The sequence below is a fragment of the Gavialis gangeticus genome, unplaced genomic scaffold (genome assembly GCF_001723915.1).
Source record: "Gavialis gangeticus isolate Ggan-Ray unplaced genomic scaffold, GavGan_comp1, whole genome shotgun sequence".
In the NCBI taxonomy this organism is placed as follows: Eukaryota; Metazoa; Chordata; order Crocodylia; family Gavialidae; genus Gavialis; species Gavialis gangeticus.
The window spans coordinates 68,326,931-68,349,186 of NW_017729033.1; the positions used below are offsets into that span (position 1 = coordinate 68,326,931).

General features: G+C 41.1%; 1 protein-coding gene across 1 annotated transcript in view; it reads right to left on the reverse strand.

The window, feature by feature from the left end:
- NFXL1 (nuclear transcription factor, X-box binding like 1) overlaps positions 1–22,256 on the reverse strand; it is a 106,801-nt gene that overhangs the window by 30,426 nt on the left and 54,119 nt on the right. Inside the window, exons 18-19 of the mRNA XM_019525858.1 lie at positions 16,071–16,140; positions 7,723–7,827 (exon numbers count right to left, since the gene is read on the reverse strand). Coding sequence (XP_019381403.1) covers positions 7,723–7,827; positions 16,071–16,140 — 175 coding nt within the window. The remainder of the gene's footprint in view (positions 1–7,722; positions 7,828–16,070; positions 16,141–22,256) is intronic.

The following is a 22,256-nucleotide window of genomic DNA, read 5'->3' on the forward strand; positions in this document are numbered from 1 at the left end:
AAGCTGGATAGAAACCAACTATAGAGTTGTTAGACATTTGTGAACACTAACTTCACAGCTGGGTGGCTGTTTTTATAGCTGAACAGTCATTTTTATCATGTGATAATTACTTTGCATGTGTGGCTGGTCTAAATTTACAGTGTGATTAACCAGTTAATTGTGTAATATATGTAACGTGTAGCAGGGGCCGCAGGGGAACACTTACAAATGTATTTACTTTTTCAAAACTAGTTTTCACAGAGTTTCCAAGCCAAACTGAATGGGCTAAAAGTACACACAGTGCTTAGATGAAGGGACAGGTCTATTTGAAACTGATAAAACTACAAATTCAACTGTGATTATGTAAGCAGTTTTGCACCATTCTGATGCCACAAACAAATAATCTGCATCTGTATGAAGATATAGTGTAGGCATCTGAACAAATAATTTAGCCAACACAAAGAAAAACAAACAAACAAGCCAAGTTAAGAGTGTGACCCTATGCTATGCTGGCAGCAGTGTCCTCAAACATACCATACAGACCCCCAATATGTTACTTGAAGCACCACAGCTATACCTATGCAGTGATGAAGGCCAGCTAACTGACACAGACCCAGCAGAGCCAATTAGTTGTCTGGCGCCATACAGATGCAAATACACTGCTTCCAGTCCGGGGGCTATCTGTTGTTAATCTGCTTGGCACATTTGAGGGTGCTGTTGCAGGTCTAGACAAGGGAGTTAGTAACACACAAGTAGTCAAAATTGAGACCAATCATGATGCTTAACTCAATGGAAAGGTTCTTGGCTTTCTAATGTATGTGCACATATGTGTATACAGGTTTCCCTCGCTTTATGCTGTACATGCATTCCTGGAAAACAGCACATAACTTGAATTAGCATAAAGGGAACCCACTTTACAATGTAACAATAGGGATACGTTCCAAGACCTCGACTGTACTGACCCCCAGACCCATTTCTACCACTTTTACAAGACAATTTTGGTATTCACCAACAACAGACAGGCAGCTGCCGCTGTGCTTTGCACCCAGCTGCAGGTCCCCTGAGAGTGGCACTGCTGAGTTGTGCTGTGCTGCAACCCCCGCCCACCTGGTGGCAGGACACATGTGGCATCATGCCACTCCCGGGGCAGCTGCAGCTCCAGAAGCACAGGCACCAGCTGCCCTGAGACATGGGCTTCCACAACACGGGTCGCATAAGAGTGAATTTACTGTGCATATAACAATTTTTTGGTATAAAAAGGGTCATCGCATAAGAGCGAATTCATGCATACAGAATCCGCATAAAGCAAAGGAAACCTGTATATGATTCTGGTTCTCTGTTGTTAACTGGAGTCCAAGTGGGAATCTGGCTTAACTCTGAAATGCTAGGGACAGAAGTTATACATAAACTGGTCTAAGTGACTGGAAACTGATTTAAACCTGTAACACAGCAGAAGTTCAGTGTACATAAACTACTTTCAAAATGGCCAAAACCAATTTAAAGATAAACCTAGTTGGATGTAGTATCAGACTTAACTGATTCAGGTTATCTTTTAAACAGGTTATACTTTAGATTCCCACCAGCTGGCATCTGCCTCGCATGGAGGGAAAAGCACCCGCCGGGGGGCTTTTTATCCCTCCCCACAGCAGCTTGAGCCTGTCTGGGATCACCCAAGCTCCACCCCTCCTCCAGCCATTGCCTCTGAGGGGCAGGAATGCTCTGCCCCCCCACCCCCATACCAGCCCTCCCAGCCAAGATCTGCCAGGTGCAGAGAGGAAAGCACCCACCTAGGGGCTTTTCATCTCCCTGCAGCTCAGAGCCCCACCCCCTCCTCAGCTGTCACCTCCAAGAGGGGTGGGAGGTGAGGGAAAGGAAATGCACCCCCCAGCCCAACAACAGCCCCAGCTGGGGGGGGGATGGGAGGGAAGTGTGTTCCCACCCCCAGCCCCACCGCCACCCCACTTGGAAGCAACAGCTGGGGAAGGAGTGGGGCTGGGGCGATCCCAGCCAGGCTAGAGCTGCAGGGGCTGCAAAGCTCCCAGTGGGTGTCTTCCCCTCCACGCTGGGCAGACATTGGCAGGGAGGGCCAGTATGGGGGGGCGCAGTTCCCACAGAGGGCTGGGGAAGGGGTGGGGGCTGGGGTGATCCCAGTCTAGCTTGAACTGCAGGGAGCGAAAAGCTCCCCGGTGGGTGCCCTTCACCCCCATGGAGCAGAACCCAGATGTGGGGGGCAGTGTGGGTGAGGCACACACCTGCCTTCCTGAGCCTGATGGCTGGGAAAGGGATTGGGCTGGGGTTAGCCCACCCCAGCTTGGAGCTGGGGGGGCTGGGGGGAGTGCGGGAAGGCACAACCCCTCATGGGTGCTTTCACCCCTGGACTCCACAGACCCTGGCTGCCAATCAAGCCTGGACTGCTGCTGAGCTGGGTTCAGCAACCTTGGGCTGCTTGGTCATGAGGAACTATACATGTGAGCAGCCCAAGGCTCCTAGTCTGGACCAGTGCAGGCTTCCACCTGTCTTGGCCACCCAAACACTGAATGTCAGTTCAGTGTGTTACCGGTTCAGTCTATGCAGCTTAGAAACAAACTGCGAAGAGAGAATTGATTTTGCCTTGGATTTTTTGAGCGTCTGTACTTAGCCACTGAGTTCTCAATTTGAGCTGCTGAGCTGTCAATTTTTTCAAGAATTTCTTTTATTTTCTCTGTTTCTCCCTTTTTAAAATCTCTTTGGAAGAAACAGTACTCTTTTTACAAAGTCCTTTCCATTCCTAGAGAAAAATGTAGCTACTGTAACTACTGATGAAAATTGAATACGAAAAAAAGGGACCACCTCCTATTTTCACATTAGCTAATCATGCAATCATGACTATGGTTGAGAAACATTCTAAGTTTCCGTAATATACCTATGCCTCCAGAGATGCACTTTTCTAGACACATTTTAAATACTATGCTGAACTCTTATGCTTCAGACATTTAGGCTGGTTGCACCTGAAAAGTTTTCATCTTTTTATTTTTTTTTGTCTTAGAAAGTGGCAAAAAAACCTCTTTCATGCTTGCCTCTGAGTTTCTACCTTTAGAAACCTAGATAGGAGCTTCTGCTGCTTTCTTTCTAAAAGGAGAATGAAGACAGTTTACTCTGAATTTGTGCTTATGGACATTACTGGGTCATTTTTTATGTTGAAGGCATGACGGTTGATTCAAGTCTTTAATTCTTTAAGGTTTTCCTTGTAACTCCTTCTGTATTTTTCTTCTTTTAGGATTCAGGAAATACTGTTGAAATCAGTCTAAGGCATATATCCAGGGCAAAGTGCTTCAATTATTTATGCTACTAATCTTGTACTAGGTGAAGGTAATACTGTTGTTACAGAAAAAAACTGCAACTTTTCAAGTTCTTTGACTTTCAGTTGTTTCTGTTGATTCTGGAAATTTTAGGGGACCTTGAATATAAAAAGAGATTGCACTTGAATGAAGTGTATATTGAAGAGATGCATGGAAGCCTGGAATAAGGACTTGCATTTTCATTGTGGCTATACTTCAACAGCATTAAAAAATAGTCCAAAAAAGAAAACCAATTTTCTGTTCTTCCACTTCAACAGGCTAAGTTTCTTCAACTTCCAATACACCATTACATTAATCTGAAGGAACCTAATTTGCGTACTTTTCTAAATGTACCCCAAACCTTTTTATCTTGTTACACAGCAACTCTTGAATAAGTTTAGTTTAGATTTAGAAGAATTCTCTTTCATCTGGAGTCTTCAAATACTTATGCAGGTCAAAAATGCAGCTGTTTTATAACAGTGTTTTAAAAGAGGTAGAAAGAAAATATTTGCATGGATGACTTAAGTCTGAAAATGAGTATCAGATTTCCTATTAGAAGCTCTATCTCATGATTCAAGATTTTGGATTGTATTATACAGATGAACTAGTTCTGATATCATTCTACTCTAATATATAAACTCAGAAAGATCATCATCATTGTCACTGGACTTGCTATGGCTGCTATTTTGTTTTTAATTCATCTACTAGAACTTTTTTGAACCCATGGTTATCTTTCTCTGCTTCCAGTTCAGAAACAGCTTAATTACTTCTCCCATGAAAATTCACAATTGTCTGGCATCCTGACAGCTTTCAGTTCAGAGATGTGCAACAGGAAATGCACTTGGTTGTTTGAATTAATCCAGCTGCTATTGGTGTCACTGTGAGCCTAACAATGTCTGCAACAGTAATTTGCTGCTACCAGTATCAATCTATAAGAAACAGTTGCTCCTGATCAATCTATAAGAAACAGTTTTGGTAGTGAGAAATTTACTGGATTCTGAAGGAGCTCAGAAAAAAAAAATTCTTTGGTGTACTCTGTTAGGAAGCACACCTGTCTGATCTACTCCGGGCATTATGTGCCTCATGATCTTGAAAAAGGTTGATTAATAGGACAAAATCTGCAGCCAAAAGCCCCCTCCTGTAAGTACCATCTGCGCACCAAATCTGCTTGGCAAACGACATATGGGAGGTCATTCTCAGTAGTTACTTCTCAGCTTTAGAACTCCCTCCCCTTTAAGGACTGTCTGGACATCTTTCAAAAGTGGTTTAAGACTTTATTTGAGAAGGTTTCTAGCAGGTGGGGTTAAGTTTTGGGGTAGTTTCTGGAGAATTTTTAAAGTAATTTATTTTATCTGTTCTTTGCCTTTTATTCCCCTGACCCTTTCTGGGGGAAGGGAGTATAGAAATGAAATAAAAGAGACAAGTCTACTGACTTTTGTACAGCTAATGGAAGGGTTTAAAAATCCTTTCTCCAAGCTTTATGTCCATTCTGCAAAATCATAAGATATCAATATCCTGGTTCACCATATCCAGACCCCTGCTTTGCAGGAAATTATACCATATAATACCTTTCATAAAGGTTATGTAGCATGACCTTGAAACCAATTAGATTTCTTGCCCTTAACTACTTCTACTGGAAAGCTGTTCTAGAACTGTGATATTAATCATGATATTGATCTCCTTCTAATATCAGCCTACATTTATTCAGGGTCAGTTTATACCTATTTGTTCTTGTAGTAGCATTGTCCTAGAAACTTAAATAGCTCTTCCGTTCTGATGTATTTATAAAAACCATATCCCTTTAGTGTTTGTTTTGCTAGGGGAAATAAGCTAATCTCTTAGACTCCTGGTGAGATAGGCTCTTCCTTCTGTTTCTGCTAATCATAACAACAGCGTCTCTCTGCACCTATGCCTGTGAAAATTCATCTTACTTAAATGTGGGTGACCACAGTACAAAGTATTCTTACTAGTGACATGTACAAGGACATTAATGGTTCCCTGTCTCTGCTGGAAAAATCTCACTTGTTATCCTGGAATCGCATTTGCCTATTTTTAAAGTAGGCACATTATATTGATGACTCACATTTGACTATGGATTTCCTACATAGCATTGCAGCGCATCGTCTAAACATACCAGCAGCCTTTTTTCCATTGCAGCCTCCAACTGATGAATTCTTTTTAACAGTCTTCAAATGCATGAGCTTCTCCTTTGTCCTATTAAATATTCTCTCACTTCTATTATTTCAAACTTCAAGAGTACCTAATTCTTCCTCTATAGTACTTCAGTCATTCTCCTGCACTGGCAAGGCCTCCAAACTTAATTAGCAAAACTCCCTTTTTGTGCCTACATCATTAATAACAATAAACAACATTAAATCCTAAAATATACCCTTGATGAGATTCTTAGAGAGTAAGTACTCCCCATTCAGACCAATAATTCCCTTTTAGTACAAAGTGTCATCTTCACTTTAGGCAAGCAAGGTTCTTTGGGTAGATATGATGTCTTTTATTAGACCAACTAAATAGCTGGAAAAAAGTTCTTTGCAAGCTTTCTGGCTGCTGAACTCCAAGAGAGTTCTTGGAGAACTCGTAACATCAACAGTCACCCATTTTCCTGAAAAAGGGTGTTTGTGCCGGAAAGCTTACAGAGAACTTTTCCCAACTATTTAGTTGGCTTAATAAAAGATATCGCATCTACCCAAAGAACCTTGCCTGCATATGTCCTTAGACCAACACGGGTACAACCAACACCCCCACCCCACTTTTTCACTTTAGCCAGTTCCTTATCCACCTTACAGTATCACATTAATCACCGTCTTCCCCGCTTAACTAAATAATTTCTCCTGTGGCACTGTGCCAAATGCTTTTCTGAAGTCCAAATAAATTAGATCTGCCACACTCTCTTTGTCTAGAAAATCAGTTTTCTTAACTAATAACAAGTTAATATGGTATAATCCACCTTCAGTCAACCAAGTTGCATTTTATCCAATTTTCCTTTTTTCTCCCTGTCTTTAATCACACTTTCCTTCAAAATTTATTCTAAAACATGGAGATTGCTCCACTGAAATCAGATTAAGAACAAGAACTTAGATATTTAAGAATGGGAAAATATTTTAATTGTTATATTTGATATTCTTCAGTCACACAGTACCACTCCCAATTTGACAGTTTCATTAAATATCATCCCTACCAGATTTACTCAGACATCCAATAGTTTCCTTACTGAAATCTAAACCAAAGCATTCATCTAAATTTTTGGGTTATTATAATATGGCTCCATGTTACACATCTCATCTTCATGATCACTGCTGTCATCAATACCATTTTCTATCTCTTAACTGTCCATTTCTTAATAGATATAGAGATGAGTCTTTCCCTAGTTCAGTTCAAAGCTCTTACCCATTTTGCCACACTTGACCCCAAAAGTCTAAATACCCCAACCAGCAATCTCGATGCTAAGCCAGCCTGTTCTGTGTTGACTAAACCAAGCCCATGGCCTATGAGACAAATTTGAGGGACCCGTAAATCCTTCACTCACCTATAGCAAGAAACTATTGTAGAACTATGTACTCTGATATTCATCCAGTAGTCAACTTCTGTATAGAGTGGTTTTAAAATAATTCTGCAGGCACACACCCTATTTTATTGTAATAAGTTAGTAATTATTTATTACTGTAATACACTAGGGGTAGTGGGCAGGGACATGCAGGCGGCAGATCGCAGCTCTGCCCTGGCTCTGAACCATGCTGTCATCACCACAAAATCCCAGCCCCAGCCCAGAGCAGCTTCCTACCCAGCCATACACCCTGCCGCGCTGCTTGGCCTGGTCTCCATGGAAACCCTGGCCCACACTGTCACCACCCCCCCACCCACTCCTAGGGTCTCCATGGAAACCAGCCGCAGCAAAGGCTGCTGGGAAATGGAGCCTGGCCATTGGCCGGATCTGCCATTTTGCCCACCCCTGATTTATACTAAGAATAACACCACCACATTTGCTTTTAGGACTTATTGGGGACCTTGGCTGTATAAATGGATTTAAAATTCAAAATTTCACAGATGTGCCTAGTCCAGTTTTAACAAAATAGATACTCTCCTAATCTCTGTTAGGAAAAAAATGTACTCCTTCCTCTTAAACTGAAATAAATCTGTCCCAGATTATCCAGCTATTCTCCCAGGGGAGTTGCAAAAATTCACATGAATTTGCAAAAAGAGAACTGCATAAATTACAGTACTTTTAGATTCTAGTCAAGCAAGACTTAACTTTCTTTAATGAATCCTTGGATTTCAGGAGCCAGATCTTCCACCAGTTCAAGCTGTTGTAGAACCAATAAAGTAACTGGAGCTATGCCAGTTTGAACCATCCAGAAACCAGGGTGGATTTAACAGTACAGTAAAAACTCTCCCAGAAGTACAACCTGGAATTTACCTTTTTAATTCTCTTGCAAGGACATCTGAGTTTAACCTTCTGATTGCAATTTCCTGGACAGTCACCTGGATGGCAAGTATCTTTACATCGATGGCCACAGGGCAACTAAAAAACAAGACGACCAATTCTTTTCATTACAAATGTTTGCTTTTTGTTACTGACTGCATTTTTAATTTCTTTTAAAACAAAAAAATACAATGTAAAGTACTATTATTTTTAAGGACTCCATTTTCAAAGATTGATTAAAAGCATACTGGTTAGTTTTTAAAACACATTTTTAGTGAACACAACATGCTTCCAGCACACTGGAAAAAAGTAGGGGAATAACTAAAGATTGAAGGTATGAAATGCACAACAGAAAGTCATTCATTAAATGATGAGAGGAAGAAAAAAGAAGAAAAGTTTCTCCTATGCTAATTTTGTACATATTTTAAGAATGTTTCATACTACAAAGAGGCCAGACATAATACATCATGTCTCCAATTTAAAAAAAAATATCTTTGCTATGTGTTTTTGAAAGATTACCTTATTTTTTATTTTTTCCAAGATAGGAAAGAGAACAACATTTCTAGCCTAAGTAGAAATCCTTTACTATACACAATTTCAACACCATAATTTAACTGTTTAAGAAGATCCTCATGCTTTTACAGGACAGGGTTTTTATACTAATTATTTAAGCTTATTATTTTAGGAACTTTAAGACTTCACTTATTTCTTACGGCACCAATTTGACTGCTTGCAATTAAGGGATGCACACAATACTGAGCTAGACATCAAACAATTAAGAAGAACTGAGAGGAGCTGTTTTGTTTGCAGTAAAGATCTATTTCCCATATCCATTACATATACATGAAATATTTGTATACCTGCGTTTTTCATCCTCAGGTACTAGATACAACATTTATCAATAATCTAAAATGCTATATTTGATTCAGAAATTTATAAAGGAACTTTAATCCCTGAACTGTTTAAAGACTTGTATCAGGAGGTGCTTATGGTTTAAAATAAACACTCAGTTGCAGACTGCCATCAAGTGATTAATACCCCTTGGAAAATGTCATGAAAGCCACAACTTTAATATTTAGGATGCATGTTTTTCACATTTACTAGCAACTGGAAATGTATTTATATTGCATTATATATGACTAAAAAAGTACAAAAATACAACATTGCATACTATTGTACAAGTAATTAAATTAAGGATTTTTTTTGTAGGTTGGCTAATTCCGGTTCACAAACTTAAAAAGGATGTAATAATGAAATGACTTACACTGCCCATAGATGGAGAACGTATACTTTATAGACAGAATTTAAAAAACCCACAAATCCAAAAAACATACTTTTCAATGGGATGTTCTGCAACAAATATACCTGACACCCCCACAATGTCAGCCATACTGCTACGAATACATTTATCTTTTTAATGCAGTATATTTTATTCAGGAACACAAGGCTGGAAGGGACATCCTGGGATCATCAAGTCACAAGCTCTGCTACTATAAACAGCATTCTAGCCTGCTCAAGCTTTAACTTCAAAGTTTTTGATTGTTTTTTTTGTTTGTGTTTTTTTTTGGTGGGTTTTTTTTTTTATTTATATAAATATAAAATCTATCTATCTATCTATCTATCAATGCTCTTACTGGAAAAGCTGTTCCATTTACAATGTCACTCCTCGATAATAAGCTTCCTTCTGATTTCCAGCCTGAATTCATTAGTGGCCATTTTATGCCTAATTAGTCTTGTGTCAGCCTTATCTTTGAATATATACCTCTTTTCTCTTTTGCTGCTTACTGCCCTGTAGTATTTGTAGCCAGAAATCATATTCCCCCAATTTCATTTTTATCCCTTTTTCTTCAGTCTTCACTTTTGTCTGTAAAAATCTGTTCTCAAGTTTTCCATGCTACAGAGGTCAGCACCAGTGTCAGGGACATCAAGTGCAGCCAGTTAGCTATGTCAAATAATTGGTTTCCTTCTCATCCCTGAAAGCTTAGGCAGCTCACTACTGAGCACAACCTTGAAAGAGACATCTGTAGATTATTCTGTAATCTTTAACCAGTAGAGTATCCTCTTCTATTCCTTTTCCTGGAGTTGGAAAACAATCAAGCAACAATATGTTGACTTCATTTGCAAGCCATTATGTGTGTCTAGGCCCATCCTGAACTATCAACTCTGGCTTTCTCTCCAAATTGAGAGAATTTATATGAAACACAATTCTTAGATACTGGCAGCATTAACAGGTGGCATGGGCAAAAACCAGCAGAGATTACCCTAGAATGGAGCATCCATGTGGTACTGCAATGTACATATTAAGAGTATGTACCATTATGCAGCACTGTAATGGAGTATCAGCTGAGGACTATGAAATTTCCCTTTTTTTTCCTTTTCCTCTGGAGGCTGAAAGAGTTCCCTCTGCGCAGCTCGGCAGTACCAAGGCAAAGTAGGGAGAAGTATGTCTCCAAAACAAAGAATGAAAAATTTAAAGGAGTCTAATCATTTGATGGTGAAGAAACATTTTTAGCTAAATGCTATTCATGAGGAGGTCTGAAAGAAGTGGGTTTGCATACTTAAATAAGAGATAAGAATAAGGCTTCAATGCTAAATAAGGTTTTTTATTAAGTCTCCTACTGTTGCACTGCTACCAGTGCTGCTTCTCAGGTAGAACTACTAATGTAGACAAACCACCAACACTTTAACCAAGATGAGCAGAGTTAAACAACACAATGGTATAAAACAGTCTTGCCAATGTTAGTAATGCTACTGTCTTTTCCAACAGGGCAGCTGTGCAGTGGGAGATTTTGGGTGGTGGGGATTTGTTTTGTTTCATTTCTTATATAAAAGCTTAGTATATGCACTCAAATCTAACTAGAATACAAAGCCTGTGTTCTTTAGATCCCCCTTCCACTACAGCAAAACCCTGTGGTTCATGATAATGGGACCAAATGCTGCCTTTACCTGACTACTGTAGTTGATGTCAAATTTTTTAAAGGAAAGACACCATAAAAATGCAACTATGGAAACACAAGGCTCTAAGAAACTCCTTTCACACAGGCAACCAGTTCAGATTCCACATCCTCATCTCCGTCAGAAGCAAAAAGAGGACTGCTGCACTTCACAGCTCAGACTGAAAAAAAGCCACAGAAGCAGCCTTTTCCGTGCACGGACTGGAAGGCACCTCTATGTGCATGGCATTCATCTTTGGTGATCATTAATTTCACAGGATTTTTCCTCAAGTGCATGACTTGGAAAATGATAAAAAGATTTTTTTAACTATTTTTTAAAAAGAACTATTAATCTGCTAGGTACATCTCCTTATCAAGATCCTCTTACATATGCAAAACAGCTACCATTTATAGACATCCGTTGCCCTCTACCAGTAACTAGAAGACAAATATCCATTTGAAAAGTCTGTCAATAAAACACAACTGAATGGCACTCAGAAGCCAATAAAAATACAGACTTCCTCCTTCAGCCCTACAGGTGGCAGGCCTTCAGTTTAAAGATGAAACAAGACTATGTGGGAAAGCATATATTGTCACTGCTTATGGCAAACTGTGTCCTGCTGACAGAACCAACTCAAGAATACATTTTTACAAGCACTGCATTCACTTTTAAGAAGTATTCAGCAAACCACCTGGATTTTCAAAATATAGTCATTCAACCAGAAATAAATTTTATACTTAGGAGTCATTTTGATTCCCAGAGATGTTCCAGGGATCAAGGACGGTAAAGGGAGCCTGTCCCCTCACAATCAAGTACTTAAGAGAATGAGTTTAGATAAATGTTAATAGCAATGTTAGTTGATATTGAAGTACAAATTATATACAAATAAGACAATATATGTAATGCACTTCACAACAAATAATCAATAATTATTAGCAAATTTGTTAATATTTGTAATAGTATATTTAAGATTAATTTTCTTTTAAGTCCTAAAGTCCTAAAAGTCTAACAGGTGGCTACCCCATTAAGCAACAAGACTTTTTACCTAGGTTTAGAAAGTAAGTTTTAAAGAAGCACTTATCTTAGTCCATCTGCAGATGGGTTAGCTATTCAGGAAAAAATCTGGTTCAAGATGGAAGAGCAAAGTTTCCCAGGTGAACCTATTTTTAGTCAATTACCTAACTCAGCTTCAAAAGTTTTCTAAACAAAGCTAAAGAACAGAGCGCTGTACCGACCAAGCTATACCATGATTAACATAAATATACCAATTTTTGGCCCTTATATAAACTTTTTCATGTCCTAAGCCAGATCTAACTGGTATAAAACCACTAAATAAACTCTAAGTGACCTTTAGCTGCCTTCTGACCTTTTTCTCTCACACTTTATAAAGTCTTCTCACTTACAATATTTCTCACCTGGTTAATAATATTCTTTGTTTCATCCTCTCCTACCCAAACTCTGAAAGCAAATGCTATACTACATCGCTACTGAGCAGCTCAGGGCCAACTACAGCCAAAAAACAGAAAGAGAAGGTAGAATAGTTTTTTTAAAATACAAGGATTATGGTGCTGACAAGTTACACTATATCAAATCATGGTGAATAAAATACAACTAAAAACTTATCTCTGTCATAACAAATATTGACTACACAGAACAGCGAAGCACATTAGTGAACCAATTTAAACAAAGATCTACCTATACAGTTATGAACCTGCATGCTTAGAAAGGTCTAACTCTGGAAAGGATATTTTCCAGAACTGTCCCAAAACATTTTAAAATATATTATGCATACAGAATCTGAGTAGTCATTACTAATGGAAAACTACAGTTTCCTTTAACAGGATATTGGATTATAACTACCAAATAAAGAAAGTACTTCAAAAAGTTTAACTGGCATCTGTGACAGCATAAAAATCCTTGCTGTTCCCTAATGCAGAAAGGAAATCTGGACAAAAAGAGAGAGAGAGACTATGGAAGTCCTTTGACTATTTTGCACTACTGTAGCCAAAACAAAGTATGGAACCTGGCAAGATCTTATAGTTCCTGTTATATCTTTTAAGGCTCTGGATAATATAATTGTTTTTCATAATTCCCCAAAGTAACAGAAGACTTAAAATTCAGCTGTTATATTATACAGTCTCTTACAAATTTCACCAATCCTGAAGTAAAAAGACAGTAGTGGCTAAAGACTAGCACTTAAGAAATAAAATACTGCCTTTCAATGAATTGCTTTTCATTACTTTATTATTCTGGACTGTGAACTGCAACAGAGGCCATGGACAGGCATTACATTTGGATCAGGAAAAATGCCTTCCTTCTGGCACAAAAAGCCAGCATAGAACGATCTAAGTGTTTTTTCTGCAGGAGATAACTGGCTCTTGTGGTTTGAACCATTTCAGGGCTCTAGGAAGGATCCAGCCATGGGCATCATCTTCCCCTTACTAGGCAGGCAACATCGGGGTGACCTGGATTTGTGCACAGGGTGGAGGGCATTTCCCCACAGCTCAACCCCTCCTGGGGGCTACTACAGGTCAAGCTGTGCTGCCTACTACCCCTCACATAGACCGGTTTTACCCTACTCTGTGCAAGAGGCTGGGGGGCTATTCCCCACAACTTGAACTGACTCAGGGAGAAATCCACAGCGGCTGCAGAAGAGGCACTGTGGCTGCAACCCTTCTGGAGCTCCAGTCACGGTGAAATGCCCCCAGCCCTGGCACAGATGGCGGTCACCCCAGCTCTACAAGAGCAGGAGGTGGGGGCATTCCTCTGCAGCTTGCACCATCCTGGGATGCCTGGGATAGGTCAAGCCATGCTGCCTCTTCCAGCTACTCGTTGTTTTGCAGGGGAGTCTGCAAGCTACTTATAACTGGTCTCACTCAAGAAGGGGGACCCAAGCAGCTGCCCTCTAGCTCTCCTGCCTGAACAGCTGTGTGACTCTCCACCCAGGGAGCTGAAATGCCTATATAAATGCCTACCCCACAGTTTCACAGTTAGCAGGAATCCAACCTTAATTACTTCACAATGCATTCTATTAATTTCCTAATGAAATGCCCATTGTGAAAACATTTTCCTGCTTCTCCCTCTGCTACTATGTTATCAGCATGCTCTGAACTTTTAATGATATCCTTCAGACAGTATTTTCATTTAAATCATTCCTCTCCCACTGTCTATTGCAGTATTTTGACAATGTGGCCTGACAAGTAGAATTTCTGCTCTAGAAGAGATATGTATTACTTTCAGTAATTTAATGTGCTTTAAGTTGTCATGCTTTAATTTTCAAAATTTATCTAAAATTCCTCCAGGACTTTTGTTCCTTTTCCAAGTTCCTACTTGTAACCTGGTTCACTGAAATCATACATGACATAAGATTTTCAATTTCATTCTGAGAAAAAAAATGACAGCCAGGTTTTCAAAGCCTCCAAAGCCATAGACCCCTATTTGTGCCCATTACCCTTTAACCAGATCACTTAAACCTTGCTACAAAGGGGCCACAATTGGCTTAGTCCCTGCAAATTGCAGAAATTAAATACTCCTAAACTTGATTCTTCAATTTTGCACTTGTTTTACTTATTCACACATCCTTTAAAAGCAAATAAACAAGTTACTGAGAAGCAGGGATCCTGATTTTCTCCATTTAAAAATGGCAAATTCATATATATATATATGAATAGCCAAAGATAATATACATATATGTATGTATGTATCAACTGAGCACAGTGTTTTATTGATATATTTACAATTTTAAAGCAGTTTGGAAGCCTACCAATGCCTCAATCACTAAAGTAAAATAAATTCTAAATACCTATAAATTTTGGTATTTGATTTTGGGTTTTTATCATGAAAAATCAGAGCCCCCCCTGTCCCCTTCACTCACCAGATCATAGGTCCAGGCCCCTCACTCCCAAGCCACAGCCCCCCAGCCCTGCAAGTGCCACTCATTCCCCAACCTCTCCGCCCAACTCTGCTGGTGCCCCGCACTCCCCACCCACAGCCCTGTCTTCCCTCCACCCCAGCCCTGCCAGGGACCCGGGTCCAGAGTCCCCGGTACCCCGCAGCAGAGTCCAAGCCCTGGCTGCCACCCATGGCCCTGAGTGGGAAGCAGAGTGTACAGCCCAGCTTCTCCTCCCCTAAAGGCGGCACAGCTGGAGCAGAGCCCATGGGGGATGGCAGGTGCAGGCTGCCCGCTGTGGGCTTGGGGCTTCCTGTCCTGCTGCCTTCCCCCTGGGGCCTCCACAGCCCAGCAGGTAAGAGCTGGTATGGTAAGGCAAAGCAGGACTGGACAAGGAAGTTCCTTGCTTCTGTGAGCCCAACACCACTCTGGCAAGGCACCCCTGCCCACCTGGCAGCAGCAAGGGGCAGAACTCCACACTGCCAGAGGGTCAGTCTAACTCATGGCACTTTCTGTGAGGCACCATGAGTTAGACCAAACATCTGTCAGCACCCTTAAATTGGTCTTGTGCAAACAGTTTGGATTGTTTTCTCCCATACTGACAAACAGGCTAACAACCTGGATTGCTTTTTTATATTAGGCAGAGGAAAAGGTAGGAGAGATTATTCCTTTTTTCTTCTCTGCTACCCTCCTTCTTTGTAAACAAAATAGCAATTTTCTTACATATAAAGACACCCCCAAATGAAATACACACCTTGTTTTTGGAAAAACTATTTTTTCCAGAATCACAGCTGATCGTGCGACAAAGTAAGTCCTCCTGGGAACACAGAGCATCAAGGAAGTGTGACACCCATAAGTTCCTGGTGCAATTTGCCTCATCCAAGCTATCTTCTCAGATGCCACACTTCCTGGATAGTCTACGTTTCCAGGAGGACAACTTATTGTAGGGCCCACAAGATTAGGCTCTAACCCCTTGCAAAGACAGTAGAAAGACTGTTAGCTCTTTCCTTAAGTAGTTCTTTATATAAATTCCTGTAACTAAAGTGTTGTTTCCACATAACAAGCCTCATAAAGATACTACTAACAGCTCACCTGCTGCTTCAGGCACAAGCTACAAGGCTGAGAAAGGTTCATTGCAGGACTTTGCCATATTGGCAGCTGCATGGCACACACACAGTCTCCTGGTATGCCACTTCTCCAGGAAAGAAAGCAGCTTCCCTGCTTAAAACGCACACTGCAGTGTTTGGGGGGAGGGGAAGGTGTGTGCTGTATGTGAGAAAATCAGTATCTACCTGCCTGTATCATCCCTGTTTTTTCACTTTGAAAATCTGTATTGCCTATAGTGGGGTACGGGAGGAAGAAATTGCAACATGTAGCCCCCTCCCAGATATTTCCCATGCAAGTACCTAAATTTATGAAAGCAAGGAATGACAATCCAAAAAAAAAAAGAAGGCAGATGAAAAACACTGCTTCCTCAGAAGGCCTGAACAAAGGACATTACTTTACCACTGCAGATTACCTCTTTTGGACACTGATTTTGGCAAGAAGTGAGGAGGTCCTTCTCTTTCAAATCAGCACAAGTTATTTTTCTGTTAAAAAGAAAAAAAAGAATTTGTAACAAAAACTGAAACGAAAAATAAATAAAAAACAAGTCTAATTATTTAATATTTTTGCACTGTACACAGACATAGCCTCAGTTGCCACAGGTTTTACCCAACAGTAGCTCTCCCAACTAAGACTTATTTAAGAACAGTTTTTACTTCCTGCTGCATAGCAATTTATAACGACCGCAATCTTCACTAGCATTAGCCCCAGGTAGACTGCACTGCTTCAATAATGCAACGAGAAGTTTGCATGGGGTATTTAACATATGCAATTCAGAACCTCCATGAGCAGGCATTTATTTTTCTTAATTCACCTCTGAAGCATAATGAAACTTCCCCTTATTCCTTTTTTTTTAGCCAGGTTTGGAAAGTTTTGTTTTAAAGGCTGTCTGGCATTCTTTTCCCCCTTTGGATTCATCTGCACCTCACACTGAACAAGGCATCTTGCATTTCAGATAAAAGTTTGCTCAAGCCATTGATTTTGCTCTGTAGCACTTTTTTTTAACCTTTTTTTTTTTTAACCCATTTCGTTGTTTGGAACTCCAGACTTTTACAAAGCATTTTATACTTACGTGGAACTCATTCAAGGACTTGAAGGCATTTAATGTCTATTACTGATGACAACCTTCACTGAATAGCTTTAGGCTCTTACAAAGGCAAAGTCCTCAATCACAAATTGCACTTTGAAAGGAAAACCCAAAGTTGTGACACTTGCAGCATGTTCACCACAGTTGCCATACATCTACCCACAGGAGTTCAAGTAATTCAGTTTTTTGGCCACAGAAACCCTGTTATCACCACCAGCTTCTCTCTGCTTTCCCAGAGGAGACTGTGGATAAGAGGTGGAACTGTCGCATGCCAGAAAGACATATCCATCCCACAAAAGCTATAGACTCAGTTAGCGAACGTGGGACTTTCCCCATGCCAGCATGAGAACAAGCACGAGTGGCAGCGGGGTGATCTCCCACCCCACCTGCCTCCGCCCTGGGGTGGGTCATTCCAGTCCACAGCCAGAAAAGGTTGCCTACCTCTGATCTAGTCAGTAGATTTTTTGATCCAAGAGATACTTAGATCATTTTGATAACTAAAGGCTTTGTTGAAGATGCACTAAAATTTATTAAAAGCATTTGGGAAAAAACAGCATATGCTACAGTCCAGTGGGTAATACACCACTGGTTTCCATCTCACTCACAGGCAGTAAAAAGAAACTGAGGGTAGGCTGCAGATGCCCCATCCTTCTTACCCTCTTATGAGAGCAGGAGGTGAAATGTGGTGTACCCCTGACAGACACTTCTAATCACTCAGGTGCTCCCATGGCATCCAAAAGGACATGTACATTAAGAACCATAAATCACAAGATAATTTCAAACTTGCTATTTTTAGTAGTACAAACCAGAATAGAATAAACACAAACATATGTGCATCTGACAAAGTAGGCTATCGCTTACAAAAGTTCATGCCTCTTCAAACCAGTCAGTCCCCAAGGCATGTGCATCCTGAAAGCCCTCTGCCTATATTCAAGAGTTAATATCCCCCCTCACACCAAGGTTTCCATAGATGTGATTAAATAGTCTCTTTTTGTACTGTGGAAACTTACTGAATGATGGTAGTCTAAATACAGCAGGTAAGAGAACTTTTACAAAGACTGCAAACATCAAGACTGGGGGGTAGGGACCCCCATAAGTTGCACTGGAAGTGCCCCCACAGCAGCTTCTTTAATCTTCCCATTTCACTTCTTGCTCCTCCCTGCCCAGCTGGTGGAGGTTTTAAATATGCCACAGATTTTGCTTCCTCATTAATCAGCAGGGCCCCTCCACCAATCAGGAGCAAGGAGGGAGGCAAGCAGCAAAATGAAAAATATTAAAGGAACCACTGCAGGGGGCACTTCCAGCACAATTTATGGCAATCCCTACTGGGGGGAAGTGAGAGGAGAGCAGGGGGAGGGAGAACAGAGCAAGAAAACAGTTTATCCTAGAGATCTCTATAGGAGAAAGATACAAGTATTGAATAAAAAGACATGCTTTGTGTCAGTAGCTGACAGTAGGTGGGTTATTCGAGTTTTTTTCTTTTACTTCAAAGCTGCCTGTAGTATTAGACAACTGCCTTTTTATCTCTTAAAAAAGAAAATCAAACTGGTGAATGGGAAGGTACAGAGCTACATTTCTCAAACATCTAAACCAGGGCTGTTCTCAGGGTGGACCTGGTCCCCGATGCTGTCTGTGGGTCTCAGACTGGCCCCACACAGGATATAGAGTTGGTCTGTGGGCCTGATCCAGCCCAGAGACTGGACCCACATGTGTCATATAGCTCACAGGGCTAAATGAGTTTGATACCCTTGACCTAAACCAGGGGCATGCAATTATTTTGGGTGGAGGGCCGCTTAACGAGTTCTGGCAAGTTGTCAAGGGCTGCAAGGGTCACCCCACCCTTGGGATCACAAGTCCTGCCCCCTAACCCCTGACTTTTGCCACCAGAAGTCCCTCCCCTCACCCCCAGAAGTACTCCTTTTGGGAAGGGGGTTCACCATCTTGGCACTAGAAAAAAATAAATTGTATACTAAAATTCAAATGTGGACAATAACATTCTTTAATTTTATTTTGTCCTGATTTGTGTGCACTTGTGTGGTGAATATAGAGGCGATTGTATAATAGCTCAAAAGGAAATCTTATTCTTGTATATTGTAGGGGAGTGTGGAGGGCTCTGTGTGCGTGTGCGTGTGCGGGGATGTGGGTGGATGGGTATGAAGGATCTGTGGAGGGAGTGTTTATGGGAATGTGTGTGTGGGTGGGTATGGGGTTTGTGGAAAGGGAGGGACCTTGGGTATGTAGCAGTGAACAGAGCTCCCCCCAGAGGCACGTGTGTGGGGGTGAGCAAGGGGGTGCATGTGGAGGATGCTGTTAGTGGGTGCGGTGTTTGTGGGGTGTGTGATTGTGTGGGAGAGGGTGTGGTTGTGGGGCTTGTGGGGAAGGTTTGCAGGTGGGGGGTGTGCATGGGACACCCTGCCCACACCCCCCTGAACCGGTCAGTACCTGCCACTGCCACCCTGCCACAGCCCAAAGCCTGCACACCATTAAGCATTTCCTTGCCACCGCCAGCAGCGCACAGCCCCAGCGTGCCTCACAACTACTCCAGACTCACCCCCACCAGGGCAGATTAGCTGGAACAGGCGTACGGTTCTGACCTGGCCCACCTCGTGCTGCCAATCCATGATGTGTCCTGCCACCTCCTGGGCACGCAGTGGGGCTGGGGCAGCTCCACAGCTGGACTGACTTTCTAGGTAGCCCAGGCAGTGGTGGCTCCTTCCAGCTGCCGCCAGCCACAGCCCCGCAGTATCAGCATGGACCTGTACTGCACAGCCCCAACCCCACACACCCCACACCTGCTCTGGGCCCAGAGGTGGCACTAACACAGCATAGATGAAGGGCAACCCCGCATGGGCACCGGCAGATGTAACAGGAAGTACCAGCAATGGGAGAGGGAGGGGCCACTTTTACCCTGCGCTGAGCAGCAGCTTGTCCCACACTGCTGTGCTGAGCCTAGGCGAGTGAGCCTGAAGCAGGCGCAGGGCACACAGGGTTGGGGCTTTGCAGTGTGGGTCCCCATTGGTACCACAGGGCTAAGGCCAGCGGTGGCAGCTGGAAGGAGCCACCTGCCACCTGGGCTGCCTAGAAAAGCAGCATGCCCTTTGCTGCATGTCCAGGGGTGGCAGGATGCCCCACAGCCGGATGGTGCCTGTGCCAGGGGACCGAAGGACTCCCTGTGGTTGGACAAAGACCTGCTGTGGACTGGATCCGGCCCACGGGCTGTATTTTGCCCACCCCTGATCTAAACTAATGCTAAACACACATATGCATGCAGAACCAACTAAATACTTTCATAAAGAAAACTAAAGACTTAGCTAATAAAGGGGCAGTCACAGTCTGGTCTCCAACTATAGGCAGTACTGGAAGCATCAAAACTGGATGTCTTTCTAAAAAGACATCCTGTTGCTCAACCAGAAGTTAATAGGCTTGATGCAGCACTTGCTGCAAGAGGTCTTATTATCTATGCTACAAAGCAGGGTCAAACTAGATGACTGCATTTGTTCCTTGTGGTTCTAATGTCTTTGAAAAAGTTTCTACAAACCTCGATAATTACAACTCTGCAATATGTTCTAGTGGAACTTGACTGATTACAATTCAAAAGAGCCTAATTTTCTTTTACAGCTATTTCATCTGGTCCTCTTTTTTAATGAAAAAGAAAGAAACAGAATTGGCACAGCAGGGACTATAATATTAATACCAAATAATTAGACATGAGCAATTCATACCAGTAATAATATAAAACGTTAATGATCTCTAAATCAAAAGTTACAAGCCCAAGAAAATTACTTAAAGCTAAAAAAAAAAAATTATAATAATAATAATAAAGCAATGAAACTACATAATTTCTTTTAAAAAGTTACTGCTACTTACAGGATTTACTTTACATGCTGCCCTACCTGTTACCTCAATGTAATCAAGGTTAAGTAGCTAAATGAATATCATAAGTGTATGATTCTGTCCTCCTAATATACTTACTATATCTATAAGTATTTTAAAACACTTGGCTGATGTTTGTATACTTAAAATACTCCCATAATAATTCTGGAGATACTTTAAGGTCAGTCGATTAAAAGTTGGACCTATTTTTGTGTCTCACTGAAGAATGACTCAACCATTTAAAGGTTGTCAAACACAAAATAACTATGGTCAACAGTATAGTAACTAACAGGTGGGAGCACCCAATGAGATGAAATACATTTTTTTTTATTTCTATTTCTTTGCAAGTTTACTCCAGAAGGGTCATAAATTCCCAGCATGACATAAGCTGGAAACCTCCATGCTGATGACTTCTGAGGACTGCTCCACCATGCATTAACAAGTGTTACATTCTGTCTGTGGCTTGAATTAAATAGTCCACTGGTTCCTTCAAGTGCCATTTCCTTTTCCTGAGCAAAAGGTTCAAGTACAAGCACATGCTAAGATAAAAGCTTAACCCTACAGGGAGCTAAACTAAGGATAATGCTATTTCTGTAGAAACAGGTCTCAACAAATACACCATATAATAAGAGCATCCCCAAAAAGCACTCAAGCTAGCAAGTAAAATTGAGAAGTTATCTTCAAAGAAGAATTATAAGGTAAGTAATTTTTCCTTCCTTAAAGTTATCACAGTTCTCATTACTAAACACTAAACAGCTTCTGGAAAAGCCAGAAAGAAAACAAAGAATAAATCTGTGCACCACATTTCACCTCCTGCTCCTGTAAGATGGTAAGAGGGATGGGGCAACTCTAACCTTCAGGTTCTTCTTTCTTACCCTGACAGTGAGCAGAAAATCTTGAAACAATATTTGGGACCATAGAGCAAGCAACCAGAAGATTTTGAGGGGTTTTTTTCCTTTTTAAAAAGGACAGCAATAAATCTCTTGATGACCAGGAGATATCAACACAGAAAAGCCTCACTGAAGTAAAAAAAAAAAGCCAGCTGGACAAAATCTATTTCAAAACAAAGAACTACCCCAAATAAGTGAAAATTTGAAGTAGGAGAATTTGGCCTGTTTTGAAAAAAAAAGATACTACAGATGCAAACAAACAAAAAAACCCAAACCCCTGGGAGCCAGTTCCTTCTCTAAGCACAAAATCCATGACATAGATTGTCTCTCACTGTAACATCCCAGCAAAAAATAATATAAATTTTGCACAAACTAGGTTACAGCAAAAAATTAATACAATTAAATCTGAATCGTCTCCAAGCCCTCTCAGGCCCGCTTCAAAAAAACCCTTATTGGCTTCAGATACAGAATATGAAAAACAGCACTAACGGGATGACCATATATATGACTGTTGAATGAATGAGATACACAAAGGTGGAGATAAAACTCAAGTAAGTCCATACCATCACCCTATATTAATAAAATCTGGTAAAAAGGTAACTTAATCAATAAACTCTAAAGATACTTTGTGAATTCAAATTACTACCAGTCAAATAACAAACAATAAATAAATAATAAAAAACAGCTCAACCAAAGAGGTGAATAGCTCAGGGGAGCAACCAAAGGAAATTCATCAGCCAGCAGTCACAAA